Genomic DNA, 19,722 nt, shown 5'->3' on the forward strand with positions numbered 1-19,722 from the left:
TTTACCACCTTGTATATTTCTTAAAATGCTATGTAATCCTTTTAACATTCATGTTAGAAAATATATCCATTAATAATAGACAGTTGAAGTATCACAAATATAATTTTTTTAATAGAATTTGCGTAGCATATGTGTAAATGTGACTTTTATCCAATTATCATAACACTGTGCAACTAAACAGCATGTGAAGCAATAGGACACCAATCCGGATACTATTATACACTGTGTCTCAACTGTACCCCACTGACATGCTCGCACATTTCTTTAGATTATGAAAAGACCTTGCTTGCCACAATGTCTTAAAATGTCTATTTTTAGAGCACAGAGTAACATTTGCAATGATATATGTTAGGTTTAACAAAAGAATAATAAGCTATTCATTGTGGAAGGGACATGGTGAAATGAAAATCTCACCTTGGAAAAAAAAAAACAAAAAAACATTTGCCAATATCATCGGAGTGGAAAGACGTACATATTTCAAATTTCCCACGATCAAAGAGAACACTAATACACATGTGTGGAGCAAAAATCACGGCTCGGGCTTCTTCTTGTGTACACAAGTTATTTAAGGTGTTTCAGCTGTACACATGTCTCAGATGTACTCAGTCTACCCTACTGACTACTACAGTACAATCTAGATTGTGTACTACATTGTACTAAATACTATAGGCCTACAGAATAATCTACACTATTTAGTACATTACATATACTACATTGTTAAGTATACAGTATACTTAATATTTGTATACTACTTACTGTGTACTGAACAGTATTGTATAAATCAAACTTTATAGTACATTACATAGTATACACTTTGTTATTTAATATATTGTGTAGTATATTCTATGTAGTGCACTACATAGAACATACTACACTACTTACCGTGTACTGAATACTACAGTATAATCTAGACTGTATATTACCTTAAATATAATTTACTGCACTATGTAGTGTTCACAACACAATTAAATATACACTACACACTAATAAATGACTGCAGACTATATAATACACTATACACTATGCTACAGTAGACTGTATACTACACAGTACATTATATATAATACACTATATACCATACGTACTATACATTATAAACAGTATAATATAGTACATTGTATACTGCAGAACACAATGCATACTATGGACTGTGCTACACTTATATGCTCCACTGCCATGCGCTAACATAATCCACATGTTTTATCAGGCATTAAATGTCTACCGTGTAATGTGATATGTGAATGCTCATAATTCCGTCTGGTTACCAAGCACAGCACGCCGTTTATTACTGGTTTATTATAGCCACGCATGATGCATGAGTATATACTCGGCAGATTATAAAGGCTAAAGGTGAAAAGGTTGGAAGACACCCGAACAAGCATTTGACCGAGCAGCTGCCATATTTCCGACACGCTCTGCTCTGCTGCACCTCCTGAATAATGAATGAGCGACTCGCACATTGCGGCTCTCTCTGCGGCTGTGAGGGAGGCGGGCGTTGTGACGCGGCGGTGACGCGCATGCAGGAGTTTTAATCCTCTGCCGCAGCAGCAGATCAGATCCGCCGGTAACGCGAGGAGGGGGATGCGCGGTCTGTCGGACGGCTAGAACGGCTAAAAAAAGCCGCAGACAATTAAATACGCGAACAATATTTACAGTGCGTAAAAAGGCGACCGAAAGCTCCTCCTCTCTTGCTCCAAACAGGCTTTAGGAAGTTACAGGACACAGTGCCTCTCTTATTGTTTTTGAGCAGGCCTGGGAATAGAAGAGCTGCGCTGTTTTGACGCAGTTAAATGGGCGATTACGGGTTCGGTTTGTTGCAGACAGCGAACATCAGCAGCAGCTCCACACGGTTCGGCGGAGGCGCATTCACACCCTATCCCAGCGCGTCTCCGGTGCGCCCCAGCAGCTCGCCTCTGGCGTCCCCTCTTTTCCCGTCACATCAGCGCAACATGCAGGATGAGCCTGCGAGGCTGACAGCTTCTCAGTCCAACAGCGAGCAGAGCAGCGCCGCCGACAGCGACCTGAGCCGCTTCTCCGCTGTAGGTCACGCACAGACAGCCGGTGACCTTCAGCGCGACCGGAACATACATCAGCAGACTGAGCCACCGCCGCCGCCGCAGCAGCCGTACTCCTCCTCCTCCTCCTCTTCTTCCTCCTCCTCCACGGGCCTGGACACCGATGCGCCATCGTCCAAAGTGAAGCCCCAGATGGAGTCCCCCAGCGCGCACCACATCAACAACGGCACCGGCGGCAATAATATGCTCGCGGCGGCCGCGTTCCCGGAGATGCAGAGCCCCGGCGGCGGCGGCTCGGTTTCTCCCTCCCTGCCCTCTTTCGGAACGCCGTGGTCCGTGCAGACGAGCTCCCCGCCTCCGCCCGTCTCCAATGCCGCTAACGCAATAAACCCGATCCCCACCTCCGAGCCTGACAACTTCTACCCCTCCTCTATCAACCCCGGCTTCTTCCAGAGCTTCTCGGCGAACCCGTGTCCGGTGCAGGGCTTCAGCAGCCCCTTCTCCCCACAGATCAACGCGCCGCCGCAGAGCCGCCGGTCCCCGGTCAGCCCGCAGCAGGGCGCCTTTCTGCAGCAGCGGAACAACTACAACCACCACCACCAGGTGAGACAACCCATTTAATAAAAAAATAAAATAAATGCATAACGCGTTTATTGAGAAAATAACTATATGCTTAGTAAAGGCCTTTGTAGAATACTAAAGATGAAGGCGGTTGTCATTGTGACGCAATCGCGGCCTTGAAACGGCTTCTGTTGCGTCATAATGCAGCGCTCAATGAAACCATTGTGACGTCTGTGAGTTGCATACAAATGCGGCCTGTCAGTGCGTCACTACAAACCAGAATTACAAGATTACAGCGTACTGCGCAGGACGCACTGCTTAGTAGGATTTCAAAATTTGTTTTAGTGTGTTTGCATTAGTATATGTGACCCTGGACCACAAAACCTGTCATATGGGTAAATTTTTTGAAATTGAGATTTATACATCATCTGAAAGCTGAATAAATAAGCTTTCCATTGATGTTTGGTTTGTCAGGACAATATTTGGCCGAGATACAACTATTTGAAAATCTGGAATCTGAGGGAGCAAAAAAAAAAACAAGATATTGCGAAAATCGCCTTTAAAGTTGTCCAAATGAAGTTCTTAGCAATGCATATCACTAATCAAAAATTAAGTTTTGATATATTTACAGTAGGTAATTTACAAAATATCTTCATGGAACATGATCTTTACTTAATATCCTAATAATTTCTGGCGTAAAAGAAAAGTCGATAATTGCGACCCATGCTAAGTATTGTAGGCTATAACTACAAATATAACTGTGCTACTTATGACTGGTTCTAATGATATTTACTGTATTTTTGATTAAATGCAGCTTTGGTGAGCACAAGAGCCTTCCTTCAAAAAGATAAAAATAAATCACACCAATATGTAGCTATACATGATGCAACAGTAAATGTTAAAAACTGTAGTATTAGTATGAAACATTGTGGATGGCAGTTATAATCTCATAATTTTGTGCTTTTTAATGCAATTTGGTGTTGTGTCATAACTTGTGGCAGTACAATCAAATAGTGAGTCAAGAAAGAGACGTCACAGTGGAAATGCAAGGTCAGATCAAGTTCAACGCATTGTGGGATACAGTACTTTGAACAGCGTGCTCTGTTTTTTTACAATTTTGTGCAAATGTAGTTGGTTTGCACACTGCATAATGCAGAAAATAGTAGTAAGTTTTTCCACAAAGCGGACGTGGGCGCATCAAGCATGAGCCGTAGTAATATCGTTCAAGGGCTTCACGTGCCATTCCAGGGATGTCTTGACCTCTAGGGCATTCAGTGAAATCTCATATTGAGAGCTTAGAGGCCGAGATGTCAACACTCTACTAAACTGCAGCAGTTTTAGAAAAAGCTGTTATTACTGTAATATGCGGTTTACGCAAGCATTCCGCTTATATGGTGGTCATTTTGGAGAATGTTAGTATACCTGTGTTGCATCATTACTGAATCTACATTTGCAAAAAAAAAATAATAATAATATTGTGCGTTCGCAGTCTGAATTGAAGTTGATATAAGATGAGGTGCCGCAAAAAATACAAAAACAACAAATACACAGCATGTTTTTTTTTTATTGCATGCAACAGAAAACACAATATATAATTAGATTTACAAATAAAGGACTATTATGAGCCAGTTCATTTGATGAAATGGTCAAAAATAATCTCAAACTCACAAGGTACAGATGTGAATCAGTCTAGTATCTGTTTCCCACCGAAAAATGTTCTAGATGCATTATAAATGATATGCATTTGATGTTGCATCGCCACAGATGCAATATCTGGGTATCTGGTGCTGGTGAAGTGTGGTAGGCCTGAGTGTGTCTGGTCTTGTGGGGGTGGGGTAGAGGCGGAGGGGGGACGGTCACGTGATTTTAGGAGTGGCCCTATATGTCACAGTGATATTCGTACATGTGAGGTCATGCTGGTGTAACAACTGTTAAGAGTGAATGTCTGTTAGCATGATATTAGGGCTAAGCTGGAGACACCCTTTATTCAGGAGTCCAGAATCGTGTGTGTGTGTGTGTGTGCGTGTGTGGTAGGTGTGAGAGGTATGACCAAGATCTTATATCACACTATGAGTAATTTGCATAGAAAATGTATTTTCATGGAAAATGTATGTTATCATTGTGGTAAGAAAGAAATTAATAATTTTAGCAAGGATGCATTAAACTGATCAAACTTGGCAGTAAAGACATAAAGATTTCTGTTTCAAAATAAATGCTGTTCTTTTGAATTTTTTATCATTTAAAGAATACTGAAAATAACATCCACAAACAATATGAAGCAGCCACAACTGTTTTCAACATTGATAATAATCAGAAATGTTTCTTGAGCAGCAAATCAGAATATTAGAAGGATTTCTGAAGGATCGTGTGACACTGAAGACTGGAGTAATGCTGGAAATTCAGCTTTGATCACAGGAATAAATTACATTTTAATATATATATTCAGATAGAAAACAGTTATTTTAAATTGTAATAATATTTGACAATATTACTGTTTTTGCTGTATATTTGATTAAGTAAATTCAGCCTTGGTGAGCAGAAGAGCCTTCTTTTTAAAAACATTAAAAATCCCCCAAAAATTAAACAGTAGTGTATACATCACAAGACAATTAGCCTAAATATTTTTGTATTACATACCACTGTGGTACCATTTCTTTGATATTTAAATACTTAAGAAAAATTAATGGTACTTAAAAAGAATTAATTGTACTTCATCTCATTTAATTATTTGCACTTTTTCATTGGAGCTTGATGACACAAACCAAAAGATAAGATTTGTAAGATTATTACATTTACTTTTATTATGATTATTACACTTGTAAGATAAACACCTTCAAACTATGTAACACTTGAGTGAAATCCAACACACAAATCAGTTAACCTAATATCATAAATTAATAGATCTGATTCTTACGACTTTATAAGCCATAGCTGAATTCGATGTTAAACAGCCAATGAACGCACAGCTGTGAATGCATATGAATACAAATCTACAGTTGCATCTGAAAGCTGAGAAACACTGGCCAGATTCGAATGTAGGAAGGCAACAAGATACATCTGAAACCAATGACCTGTACTAAATCCTATCGACTGAGATGCCTTTTTGAAGGCAGCATTGATATATCCTTCACTGCCATTGAGCTGAAGAATAAAATGCGCCTAAAAGTTGTAGTTGGTGGTCATTGTAGTAATTAAATATACACTTGATTATCACCAAATCTTCTTCTGTTTGGGACTCTTTGAGATTTGTTTCTTTTGTCTTTTTTATGTTTAAATAACCTAAAGCTGTATGAGCAGTATAGCAATGTTTCTACTGGTTGATGCATGTCTACCATTACACAATATATACATCAAACCATGATGCACATGTACAAACACACTCGGGCCATTACCCAATTACACACAAAGACATTACGGAGATGGGTGGGACACTTATTTGGGGAGAGTGTGCACACAATGCAGTGACAACACATGCTGATAATGAAAATGTGTTTGTCTGTTTGTCACTGTTTGGTGGCATTTGTGTGTGTGTTTTTGGCTAATGTTCTGGGATAAAGAGAGTGTGTGTTGTTGCCACTGTGTTCACGAGATGTGCAGTGTTAGATGCAAAGCTTTAAATCTTCTTACTTGTACAGCAAGGCAAAGCCTGGCCATGCAAGAAACACACACACACACACTTGCATACAGGCGATTACACCAGTCACTCTCATTCAGATTCCCACACACAGGTTATATTTGTAGCTTTTACAGTAGTTTCAGTTAACGTTGAGGTCATCTGTATTCTGGTGTTCTCCTAAAAGCTGATGAAATCAACTTAACTAGTTTGTTTGTAATTTGATGCAAAATGTGATCTACAAAGCATAGTGTTATAATATACATACATTTTAAAAAAATACAAATTCTAAATCTAAAAAAAAAACTTTTGAGGATTTACGATGCTGATGACCGCTGAAACACGTCATCAGTCTTGTGAAAAGGGTCCATAAAACAAAAATATATTAAAGTTTAATTTTATATGAAATAAAATTAACTGAATTGTTTTTGACCCACTTAAGTAGGATTTACGCGTATTTAATCTGTGATTGCATAATGCTTTGAAATATGAATCAAGTGTATTGTTGGATGTACTGACAAAATGATACACTGAAATATATTTTAATATAATTTCTATTGAAACATTTGTAATGATAAAGTTGCAATTTAGTTTATATAAAATACATTAACTTTAAATGTAATCAAATAACACGCTACAGTTAAAATGATAATCAAGTCCTTTACATGTGCTTTAGTATTTTAGTCAACACATCAAAATGTGTACTTCTTTTAAGTATAACAAAAGATTATTATTATTAAAAAAAAAATGATTTAAATGGTACTTTAAGGTAAAATTTTTAATTTGACATTATTACAAAGTGCACCTTTTAAAAGTGTACTTAAGTGTGTTAAAACAACATTCATAAGAGAAAGTAAACACTTTAAGCAAGTAGCCATTAATATTATATTATCTGCAAGTACAGTTATTATACTTGAAGTACACTACAATTGTGCATTCATTACAAAAAAAAGAAAAGGTATTCAAGTTTTTGTCCAATAAAATGCTTTTTCTCCAATACTACTAATAGCAAATGTTTACTGGCTTATTAACCTGAAATATACAGTTTATTCATTCATGTCAGATTTTATTGCTGATTTGAAATGTTATAGAAATGTGAGTTTGGCAAGTATGTTTTGAGATTTTGATATTCCCCCATTCAGCTGGATAGGAGCTGTACATGCATAACTAAAAATAGATGGCCGAGTGGGTTCCCAAGATGGCCGCGAGTGAACCGTTGAATCTAGCATACTTGCGTTTTGTGCCTAACTGTGCTTTCTGTCTGTCTGTAGCCCATGATGAAGCAGTCACCGTGGGGCAGCCATCAGGGCAGCGGCTGGAACTCTGGAGGGGTGCCTTGGGGCAGAGACCACCGGCGCGGGGGCGGCATGGGTGTGCCCGGCTCGGTCAACCAGATCTCTCCCATGAAGAAACCCTTCTCCAGTAACGTCATCGCTCCGCCCAAGTTTCCCCGCTCCGCCGGCTCTCTGGGACCTAAATCCTGGATCGAAGAAAATATGTTCCGTACCGACAACAACAGCAACACTCTGATGCCGCTGCAGGTATGTGTGTGTGCTGGGATGGGCATTGAAGCACTTAGGGTGGGATGGGCGGCCCATGCTATAGTTTAATTGCTGGTCAGTATGCATCTGCAGCAGACGTGTTGTTCGTAAGCCCAGTACGCCCTGCTTGTGGTTGTTGAGCTCCGTGTTGATCAAGAGGACATTCAGGAACTTTTACAGGATCTGAAGACAGTGATGACTCACAGTGAGGTCATCAAGGGCTTTGGTGGTTTCATCCTGAAGGAACCTGTCCTCTCCCTTCATTGTTGTTTGGCTCGGGCGGTTTCTCACAGCCTGAACTCAATTCTAGACAAAAATAAGCCATCCAGTAGAGCACTGCTATCGTCAGTGTTTGTTTAGTCTAGGCTTAGAGAAAGTAGCCCATCTAGTGTCAGTGTGCTTTTTGGCAAAAATCTATTCAATCTGCTTCATTTCCTGCTTGCTGTTAGTGCCACCTGGGACTCTGAAATGTACATTAATCTCACAGAATCTCAAGCACAAGCACATGCTCGTATGGCCATCAGCCTCTGTTTATTGATTTTCTCCTGGCACTGGAACTGGGAGGTAAACATTTTCTCTGAAATGGGTTTACTAAATATATAATAAAAATGTATATATACAAGTACAATTCAAAAGTTTGGGGTAGGTGCAATTTTTTTTTATCTTTTTTTTTTTAAAGAAAATAATACTTTTGTTCGGCAACGGTGCATTAAATTGATCAAAAGTAACAAGACATTCATGGTACAAAATATTTCTATTTCAGATAGATGCTGTTCTTTTGAACATTCATCAATCATTCTATCAACTTTCATCAAATATTGCTAGTATATATATATATATATATATATATGTATATCAGAATGAGCTTTATTGGCCAAGTATGTTTACACATACAAGGAATTTGTTGTAGTAACAGAAGCTCCACAGTGCAACAGAAAGACAGTAACAGGACAGGACACAGATAATAAAAGAATAATATACAAATATCCAAATAGGCAATGTACAAAGCAGCAAAAACACAATATATAATATAGACAACTATGTATGTACAGGTCAAGTATGTGCAAATTAGAAATGAGAAATAAAAATAAAATAAGTGAGTGTGGTGAATAGATAATGTATTATATTTGTGTGTTCCACGTTTATTGTTGAGTGTTCATGAGATGTATTGACTGAGGGAAGAAACTGTTTCTGTGTCTGGTCATTCTGGTGCTCAGAGCTCTATAGTGTCGACCAGATGGTAACAGTTCAAAGAGGGAGTGTGCTGGATGTGAGGGGTCCAGAGTGATTTTACCAGCCCTTTTGCTCACTCTGGATAAGTACAGTTCTTGGAGAGTGGGGAGGGTTGTACCAATGATTCGCTCAGCAGTCCAGACTACTCTCCGTAGTCTTCTGAGGTCAGATTTGGTAGCTGAGCTGAACCAGACAGTTAATGAAGTGCAGAGGATGGATTCAATGATGGCAGAGTAGAACTGTTTCAGCAAGTCCTGTGGCAGGTTGAACTTCCTCAGCTGGCGAAGAAAGTACAACCTCTGCTGGGCCTTTCTGACAATGGAGTCTAAGTGAATATCCCACTTCAGGTCCTGGGAGATGGTGGTGCCCAGGAATCTGAATGACTCCACTGCAGTCACAGTGCTGTTTATGATGGTGAGTGTGGGGAGAGCATGGGGCTTTCTCCTGAAGTCCACAATCATCTCCACAGTTTTGAGCGTGTTCAGCTCCAGGTTGTTAAGACTGCACCAGACAGCCAGCTCCTTAACCTCCTGTCTGTAAGCAGACTCATCACCGTCCTGAATGAGGTCGATCAGTGTGCTGTCATCTGCAAACTTCAGGAGCTTGATAGAGGGGTCTGTAGATGTGCAGTCGTTGGTGTAGAGGGAGAAGAGCAGTGGGGAGAGAACACAGCCCTGAGGAGCTCCAGTGCTGATGGTACGAGTGCTGGATGTGGATTTACCAAGTTTACTAACTGCTGCCTGTCTGTCAGGAAGCTGGTGATCCACTGACAGACGGAGGTGGGGACGGAGAGCTGGGTTAGTTTATTCTGAAGGGTTTCCGTGATGATGGTGTTAAAAGCGGAGCTGAAGTCCACAAACAGGATCCTCACATAAGTCCCTGGTCTGTCCAGATGCTGCAGGATGAAGTGCAGTCCTATGTTGACTGCATCATCCACAGACCTGTTTGCTCTGTAGGCAAACTGCAGGGGGTCCAGTAAGGGTCTGGTGATGTCCTTCAGATAAGCCAAAACCAGTCTTTCAAATGATTTCATGGCTACAGACATTAGGGCCACAGGTCTGTAGTCATTAAGTCCAGTAATTTTAGGTTTCTTTGGGATGGGGATGATGGTGGAGCGTTTGAAGCATGAGGGGACTTCACACAGCTCCAGTTATCTGTTGAATATTTGTGTGAAGATGGGGGCCAGCTGATCAGCACAGATTTTCAGACAGGCTGGTGACACACCGTCTGGGCCTGGTGCTTTCCTTCTTTTGTTCTTCCTGAAGACCTGACACACATCTTCTTCGCTGATTTGAATTGTAGGTGTGGGGGAGAGGAGGGTTGCTGGAGGTGTTAATGGTTGTGTGGAGAGGTGTTCAGGGTGGGTGTGGGGTGATTTGTCTGCCAGGTGTTGATTCTCCAGAGTGCTGGGGGATGGTGTCTTGTAACTGGTGATATCCTTCATTCCTTTCCACACTGAAGCAGGATCACTGGAAGATAATTTTTTCATTAGCTTGTCAGAATAATTCCTCTTTGCCTCTCTGATCTCCTTTTCCAGTGTATATTTGGCCTGTATATACAAGGCTCTGTCCCCATTCCTGTAAGCATCGTCTTTGGCCTGACGGAGCTGTCTGAGTTTTGCAGTGAACCATGGTTTGTCATTGTTATAGATTAGATGAGTCATGTTAGGAATGCAAATATCCTCACAGAAACTGATATAAGATGTTACAGTCTCTGTGAGCTTGTCCAGATCGATGGCAGCGGCTTCAAAAACAGTCCAATCAGTGAGAGAGAAACAGGCTTGTAAGTCCCGCTCTGTTTCATTAGTCCATCTTTTAGCAGTTCTTAATACAGGCTTTGCAGATTTAAGTTTCTGCATGTAGGACGGAATAAGATGAACCAAACAATGATCAGAGAGTCCTAAAGCTGCTCGTGGAACCGAGTGATATGCATCCTTTATTGTTGTGTAACAGTGATCCAGTACTTGATATTCACAATGTTTTATGTTACCAATAATAAAAAAAAAAGATTGCAAATATATAGTAAATGTTCAGTATATTGTCCAGCCCTACTTAATACTTCAAGTATTTTAGATCACGAGAATCCAAAAGTTTCTCACTTCCAAGCTAAAAGTGAGAAACTGTGAGGGTGTGAGAGGCTGACAGAGAAAAGGAGGCGTGAGTAGCACATTTTTGTCATGTTGCCTCAATGTTTTGTAGATGGAATAAAACAGCAGGTCATTTACATGTGAATCACTGAAGTGTACGAGTACACCTGTAGCTGGGTGTTCATCCTCTCACTTTAGCTTTAAACCTCCACTGCTAATGTTAACTTTATAAGTTAATGTCAACATGGTATCATATATTGGTACTTTAGCCATCCTTACGCTCAGCTGTTGGCTAATCTTATTCAGGCCCTGTGTGCAAATGGCTATAGATCGTCATATGTGCTGTTCTATTAAACTAGTTTTGTTTTGACATATTTAAAGTGCTTTTCTGTCGTCAAGAGCTGTGGTTGGTAATATTGGTATGGTCTAATGACTCAGGATTCATTGTTCGTTTGTACTTAATTTCGGACGAGATGAGTGTTTGGCACGTCACAGTTAATTCCTTTAATGGCAAGCCTAACAGAACTGAAATGAGGAACATGAGATGCATGCAATCTGGCCTTCATCACCTTCTTTTCTCCTCTCTCAGGAAACAGGTCTGACTCTACTAGTATCTACGGTATTGTTCATTTCCATAAACAGGGTGCCGTTTGGAATTCCTCACATTCCACAGCCTCTCCTCTCTCCTCCTGTTCTCTCCTTCCTTCTCCGCGATTGCTCTGCATTCCACAGATCAAATGCGTCATGTTCTGAAAAGACAGATAGAAATGGAGGAAGGAGGAAAGGATAGAGATACAATGTTGTAATAAAGAGTTCATTCGGTTTCACAAGAAACGGTTTTGAAGTTTGAAATTTGAATGTCAGTGACGATGAGTTTGAATCAATACCGAGACTAGGGTCAAACATGAAGTCCATGAAAATCCAAAAGTCCAAGACCATTTTTCCATATATAATTTAGGAACATGTGGTCTCAGTCTTGAACCAGACTCAAATAAGCTGAGATTCCAAGACTTCTAAATAGAGGCAGGAGAAAAGGAAAAACAGGTTATAAAAAGGTGATTGTTTTTCATAAACATTTTGAATTTGGTATTGAATGGTGGCTTGAAACCCAAATCTCGGATCATGAGTCTTCAGGCCTCGTGTTCTTCGCTGGAGAACTGAGCTGCTTTTCAGACACTATTTCTGGCAATGTTGCTAAAACTATATTTAGCTTCTTGCGGCCTTGCGCTGTCTGTAAGCGCCGCTGTGAGGGCCTGTGAATAGGACTGGATGCTGAAAGCGGCACAGCAATGAAATAAGCTCTTGGTTTTTAAAAGCTGCTCTACCTGTGAGAGGCAGATGGCCGTGACAGGGCCAATTGGAAACAGCTGCGTGTGACGCGGTCAACACTGTGTGCTTTCCAAACCGCGTCCATCATAAATATACACTAATGTGACAGTCAGTGTATCTGCAGCAGATATTATATAGCCTTTATATATAGCCCTGCACATGATATGAGGACGAAACAATAGAATTAATAATTTGTTGTTAATAACTTGTTTTATTCAAATCGTGGCCACACATTAATTGTTCCCCTATTTTAATTGAGTTATGTTGTGGTCCTGTTGTATTGACCAGTGCAATGTAGCATCTTGTCTTACAAAGGTTTTCTCAGCAGTGATGACATAGATTAACAATTTTTGGTTCCTCAAAGAACCTTCCAGTCAACAGTTCTTAAGAGAACCCTTTTTTTCTTAGTGTAAAGAACATTTGAATAATCTGAAAATCTTTTTCCACTATATAGAACCTTTTGTGCAGTTGAAAGATTCCATGGATGTTAAAGGTTCTTAATGGAACCACTGATGGCAATAAAGAACCTTTTATTTTTAAGAGTGTATAAAAGGTTTTTGTTGCATTTCTAATCTAATTTTTATCATTTAGATGCAGTATGCTATTACGAACATATTTTAGTTTGTTTAGGAGGTGCTGTTTTACGATGCCCATGCCCAAGGTTCTGCCATTTTCTCACCCAACACCGAAGTGCGCTATAGTGTTGGGCGATATGCTCAATTGTCATATAGTCCTATCGTCAGCCTTTGAGATCGCCGATACACGATATTATCATGCTAATTAATTTGAATATTTATTAGTCTTGCGCGAGTTTATGCACTTTAAAAACACTCCCGTTATAATCAGTGAAAATATCTACACTGCATGATGAATACATCTCTTATATTTACATCTCACGTACATCTGCACTTTGTTGTTTATGATGAGAGAATTTGCGAGAGCGTGCGCTGAACAACAAAACCCTGGTGTTTCGGCGATGACTCATTCTGAGTTGAACTCTGATTGGCCATTGCATTCATAAAGTCATTAAGTGGTTATAACACGCAACACTGTAAAGAACAAATCAGCCCTAATATTAATTAGATAGTATTACTAGCCTATTAATAATAATTATCATCTTGCTATTGTCAAGGCATTAGCCACAGGCGATATCTCTGACTATCGTCGATATAATATCAGCACAACCCTAAAGTGCACGTCTATATATAATTACTAATAATTGTATAAAGGTGCTTCTATGCACGTTTGGTCTCAAAACAGTGTTTTTTTTTTATACATATTTTCCATTAGAATAAGCTGGACTGAAGTAATCTGGTATGATCCTGCCACAGAGCAGCTGCTGATGGTTAATGATTGTTTGTGTGTTTGCTAGAGATTTAGTGTGATAGACCTCATACTAAAACACTTCATACTGCACCATAATCTACAAAAACTAGAAACTACAGGTTATCAAGAGCAAAGTGCACACCATTCATGACTATTAGGTAACACTTTATTTTAAGGTCTCTTAACGAGTTGCTTATTAGCATGTATATTACTAGAATATTAGCCATTTATTAGTACTAATTAAGCACCTATTAATGCCTTATTCTACACAACCTAATTCTACCCAATACCTAAACTTAACAACTACCTTACTAACTATTAATAAGCAGCTAATTAGTTGTTTATTGAGGGGAAAGTCGTAGTTAATGGTGAATAAGTGTTACCGACTATTATAATATTATGAACTATATTAAAGACAACTGTGTCTGCAGAGCATTTAACTTCATATTGTAGCGTATATTAGAGTGAAAAAAGTCAACTAATGAGGGACAGGACTTGATTTTATCGCATTTGATTGGATGACAATTTGTAGGGCTTTTAATAATATATTACTAGTTAATATAATGTTACGCATCATTATCATGGTTACATTATAATTTAAAGAAATGAAGAAACGAAGGTTGTTGTTTAAGGAGAATTAAAACATTTAGACTACAAGACATCTAACATTTGTATTTGTTTAGGTAATAGTCAAATAGTGATGTTAGTTTCTGTTATACTAAAAATGCTATATTTTAAAAACACAAGAGGTGGTACCGTTTAACATACTTTTTAAATTTGATTTGTATTTTTTATGGTAGTTATTATGGAAATAATATACTTTAATATATTTAAGCGTTAACTGAATGTAAAGTTTTCAGACAAATATTTGTACTTTGCAATTTAGTGCATTTAATTTTATTATCTTTAAATGTTATATTGAACAACAAACATTTGTTAAAATGACTTTACATGTGCGTTAGTATGTTAGTCAACACATCAAAATAAGTGTATAACAATTAAATTGTTAAATTTTAGATTAGAAAAATATTTAAAATGTACTTTAAAATGTTTAATTTGATATTGCATTACAATAAGTGCATTTTTAAAAGTGTATATATTTAGTCATGAAAGAGTGCTCGCTTTAAGTACACTTAAGCAGCCTTTTATTTTATTAATATGTAAGTACACTAGTAAGTGCACTACAAGTTAATACTAAGTCCATTTCTAATACTAAGTCCATTTCTTTTTCCAGAAGTGTGTTCATAATGAGGGTCTCCTGTGTATAGCCTGAAGCTTATGGTCTTGGTGTTGTGTGTGGTGTGTGTGTGTGAGCGTGTGTTTCCTGTGATGTGCACACACAGGTCTGTGAGGGCCGGCGGGTGACGGAGAGCTCTGTTTGTGTTCACATTCCTTCTTGGTCTCATTGCGGTAATGACACAGATATCTGTGGCATGTTGTTAGGCAGGCATTGTGACCGGGAGATGGGACACCGCTTTAAATATCTGCAGAAGGGAAGAGGGATATTCTGGTAATGGTAACTAAATAACAACAACAAGCGACACACATGAATCTCCCACACATACGCTGGTTTCGTTCTGCCTAAAAACAGCCACGCGGTGAGACTAGTTTAGCTGAAAGTTTGGTCCAAAATGCACTAAACCTAACAAAGCAGCCTGGTTAATTCCACTCGTGACAGCTCTACAAACAACATTCCAGCGGCATTCAGTATTCAGGGATTCAGCGGTGACCAGTACGCAGAAAACATGCCAGTCCATGCATTCAAGTGTGTCCGCTTGCTCCTGACTGCATTAGCGTGCTGCATGCAATCCCATAATTCCCAAACAGGCTACATCTGTATTGCACATATTGACACGTTCCTCAACTCTCTCTTCCTCAGGATCGGTCCAGGATGTATGACAGCTTGAACATGCACTCGTTGGAGAGCTCCCTGATTGACATCATGAGGGCGGAGCAGGACCCTCTGAAGGGTAAGATCCATTTCCTGCTCATCATGAGAGTCTCTTATAAGGCTTTTGAAGACAGACTACATGTTCACTGAGGAAGTCAAGGACAGTTTTCACTATATATGGCTCATGTGAGGTCTGTTTTCATCACTGTCAAAGAAGATCTGGCATTTGTACTAAATTAGCTTATTTTCATTAATGGATTAATTGAAATAAAAGGAGAATGTGTTTTAGAAGATTATGTTGAGCTTTGCAATGGCCAATGCTGGTTCCAGAGATAATGGTTTCTTAATATCAAAAAGTCTGGTTATAAAACAGATCATTTGTGCTCTAAAATCGTTCAGAGAGGTTGTAAAACAGCCAGCATACACACACATATACACATAACATAAACATGCACAAACATGTTGCGTCTTTCATTTTTTTGCCTTGTAACAGTTTTTATTCATAAATTAGGCTAACATAAGCAATAAGTTACCTGAGGCTGTGTGAAATAGTGATTTTACCATGGTAAATGTCAGTATGAAATCACAGTTGATTACTTATTGTGCAATATTCGACATATAGACTCCAACATATTCAACATATTATTACTCCTATTATCTTTAAATAATCAGTATTGAGCTCTTGTGAAAAAGTACACTTTAGCATGCATTTTTGTTTTTAGACACATTGTAATTAAATTTAAATTAAATGCAGTTAGCTGAACGTTTTGACTCCCTGAAGTATGATGTAAGTACATCTTTACATGTAATTTCATAATTACTTCTATTGTCTTTGAAATATGTTTAAAGCACTGCTGAATGTACCGACGAGCATTTATGCGAAACTAAATTTAATTGAAACTTGTGTGTCATATATTTGTAATTACACATTTGTAATGATCCAATTTACTACATTTAAAATATATAACTTTAAATGTATATAAAATAACACTCTACAGTTAAAATGATAATAAAGCACTTTACATGTGTTTTAGTATGTTAGTCAATATATCAAAATAAGTGTACTTCTTTAAAGCACAACAAAAGATTATTAAAACATAATGCTTTTAGTGTGTATGTTAAAATGTGTTAAGAAACAGTCATGAAAGTAGCTCTCTTTATGTACATTTCACCTTTTACTTCATTATATATGTGACCCTGGAGCACAAAAGCAGTCTTAAGTCGCTGGGGTATATTTGTAGCAATAGCCAAAAATATATGGGTCAAAATTATAGATTTTTCTTTTATGCCAAAAATCATTAGGATATTAAGTAAAGATCATGTTCCATGAAGATATTTTGTAAATTTCCTACTGGAAATATATAAAAACTTAATTTTTGATTAGTAATATGCATTGCTAAGAACCCTCAGATTCCAGATTTTTAAATAGTTGTATCTCAGCCAAATATTGTCCTATCCTAACAAACCATACATCAATGGAAAGCTTATTTAGTCAGCTTTCAGATCATATATAAATCGAAAAATTGACCCTTATGACTGGTTTTGTGGTCCAGGGTCACATATTATCTGTAGGTACAGTTTATTTTTAAATATACTTTTATAAAATGTACTTAAAGTGCACATTCAATACAATTAATTTTCATAAAGGATGCTAGGCCTCTCTGAAACGACTTTCCCTTTTGGATGACATTACAAATCCCTCTCAGTTTCAACCGCCTCTGTATGTTTTGGTATCTTATGCCCACTTTTCATAATCAAGCGAAGTCTTGATATATATAATCAAGTCCTCTCACAAAGAATATCGTTCTGTAAAATAGGTTGCCAACAGCATTTTATGTTGGAGGTCTCAGGTACTCCATGCTTCATATCTAATCATGGTAAAATCACTGTAAGGCACTGTCAGTTATATCCTTTTGCTTTTAATAAAGCCGGGTATAGTTCAGTCGGATGTGTTTTTGGGTTGAGTGGCATGTCTCTGTGTCATAGGAGGGCAGAGAGGTGCGTGTGGTGCTGTGATCAGGGTGTGGCACTGCGCTACACTCACTCTCTGTCTGCCTCTCTCGATCTCTCACCGGAGCTTCTCGCTCAGCCTGCTGGAGCAGATGGACCAGACACATGGGGCGGCACTCACTGCAGAGACCGAGAGAAGGAAGGGCATGGGTACGGCTATATTTAGCGCAGGAAACACTCTGCCACCCTGTGTGTGACAGATAAAAGACAGGAGAGTGAATGTGGGTCTTTACACAGGCCCTCCTTTAAAGTCAGAATTAAACCTGATTTATGTTAATACTTGATCGTGCATGATTGATAATGTGTCAAAATATGTCAAATTAAATAATAAGCTATAACTTTCAGATAGCATTGCATGTTGATTTTAATCTGGACATGGGGGGGTTAATAGTTCAAAACCACCAGATTATGATCTAAATGTTTTATTAGCTAAGCTACCTGTGCTTTAGCTTTTCAAAGATGTCATCATGCGCTTAATCGAACAGGTCATGGGAGATATGCTGAGTGAACCACATTTCTAAGAAACCTGTTTAATGAACGATGCTTCGTCATGAGAGGATGCCAGCATCAGGGAATGTGCTGACTCTCGTTAAAGCATTCAAAACAACGCAATGCTGCTGAAATATTAAACACTTGGCAGAGATATCAGACTGCTATACAGTATCGGTGTGTCTTGTGATGTTGTGCGTAATCACAAAGCAGATGAAACGAAACAATAGTTTGACTCACTGTGGATAGACGATGAGAGCTCTCTGAGACATTGTAATGTCTCTAGGAGCATCCGCGTTTAATGATTGAACAACAGATGGTCTGTGTGTGTGTGTGTGTGTGTGTGTGTGTGTGTGTGTGTGTGTGTTAAGAGGACTTGGAAGAATTACAGCTGATTCTCTGTGTACCTGGATGTTTTCTAAAAAAATCTGTCCGACTAGATTACGGATAAATCTCAGGACAGCATGTCCAGGTTTCCACATTTGACCCCAAAATCCAACAGAATTTTTATATATATATATATTTTAGATTAAAAAAATACTCACTTTTGACACATTTTCAATGGCCTCACTACAAAATAATGATACATTTAAATTTTTAGATATGTATTTTATACATTTACCATTAAATGTTTTCTTTACTTTTACAAAAAAAAAAATATATATTTTTTTTACTTAAGAAAATTTGCAACTAGAAAGTATAGAAATTATCATAAATTAAGTAACTCCATAAATTTATGAAAATGCTTTTGCTTGAAAACAATTGCACTCAATGTAAAAAAAAAAAAAAAAAAAAAAAAAAACCGACTGCTTTGTGGTTTTTAGCATATTCTTACTGATAATTTCAAGACAGTCAAAAGCTATTTTGGGATTTCGACAAAACTTAATATCTTAGACACCTAGATAACATTATCTGTGTGACAAATCAGCAGAATTTGCAACAACAACATGTAATACATAACAGAAAACTGAACATTTCAATTTGCCCTTCCCTCTATCTGACGGGGCCTTTTGCATTGGTTTGTCCCTTGAAATCATCCTAACTATCTCCCATGTTACAGAGCCCCTGACAAACACAGATTCAAAGTGAATTTCTCTGTGTCTTAAATGGTCATGTGTCTAACTGGTATGTTTGCATATGTCATGTGACCAGGGTCAAACTTAAGAGTGGCCTAGTAACACAGCAAAGCTACTTCATCATTTCTAGGTCTCATGAGCCAGTTTGAAGTGTGAGGGATTCTGATTAGATTTCAATGTTTTTGTCGTTCCTTAGTTGGAGAAGTCATTCTGAAAGTGATTCCAATGATATTATTCCTCTGTGTTGTTATCATTGTAGTTGTGATGTTGACTTTGATATTCTCAAATAATTAGAATGATTATTAAAACTATAGTTATTGTTATTGTAAATGGTGTGAAGAAGCCTTTAACGGCTAATTTGGATGCTAGCATCCATATATCGGAAAATATTGCTCTTCACATGAAGCGCATGAGAGAACCAGCCACTTGATTCTCTGTTGTTAGCATGTTGCTAATCTAAGGATATAATGTTCAACGCATAAAAACACAACCAGAGGTTGTTAGCTGGTCTGTATGCAGCTCTGTAGGTTTGTGGCTATATGTTTCATACTG

At 38.3% G+C, this 19,722-nt stretch overlaps 1 protein-coding gene across 1 annotated transcript in view; it reads left to right on the plus strand.

The window, feature by feature from the left end:
• Positions 1-1,790: 1,790 nt before the first annotated feature.
• Positions 1,791-19,722, plus strand: part of LOC306860993 (cytoplasmic polyadenylation element-binding protein 2-like) — a gene marked incomplete at its 5' end in the record, with an annotated part of 32,449 nt that continues 14,517 nt past the window's right edge. Inside the window, 3 exons of the mRNA XM_079403038.1 lie at positions 1,791-2,618; positions 7,461-7,730; positions 15,584-15,674. Of these exons, the coding sequence (XP_079259164.1) occupies positions 1,791-2,618; positions 7,461-7,730; positions 15,584-15,674 (1,189 nt within the window). The remainder of the gene's footprint in view (positions 2,619-7,460; positions 7,731-15,583; positions 15,675-19,722) is intronic.

This window comes from Barbus barbus, assembly GCF_936440315.1.
Source record: "Barbus barbus genome assembly, chromosome: 41".
Taxonomy (NCBI): Eukaryota; Metazoa; Chordata; class Actinopteri; order Cypriniformes; family Cyprinidae; genus Barbus; species Barbus barbus.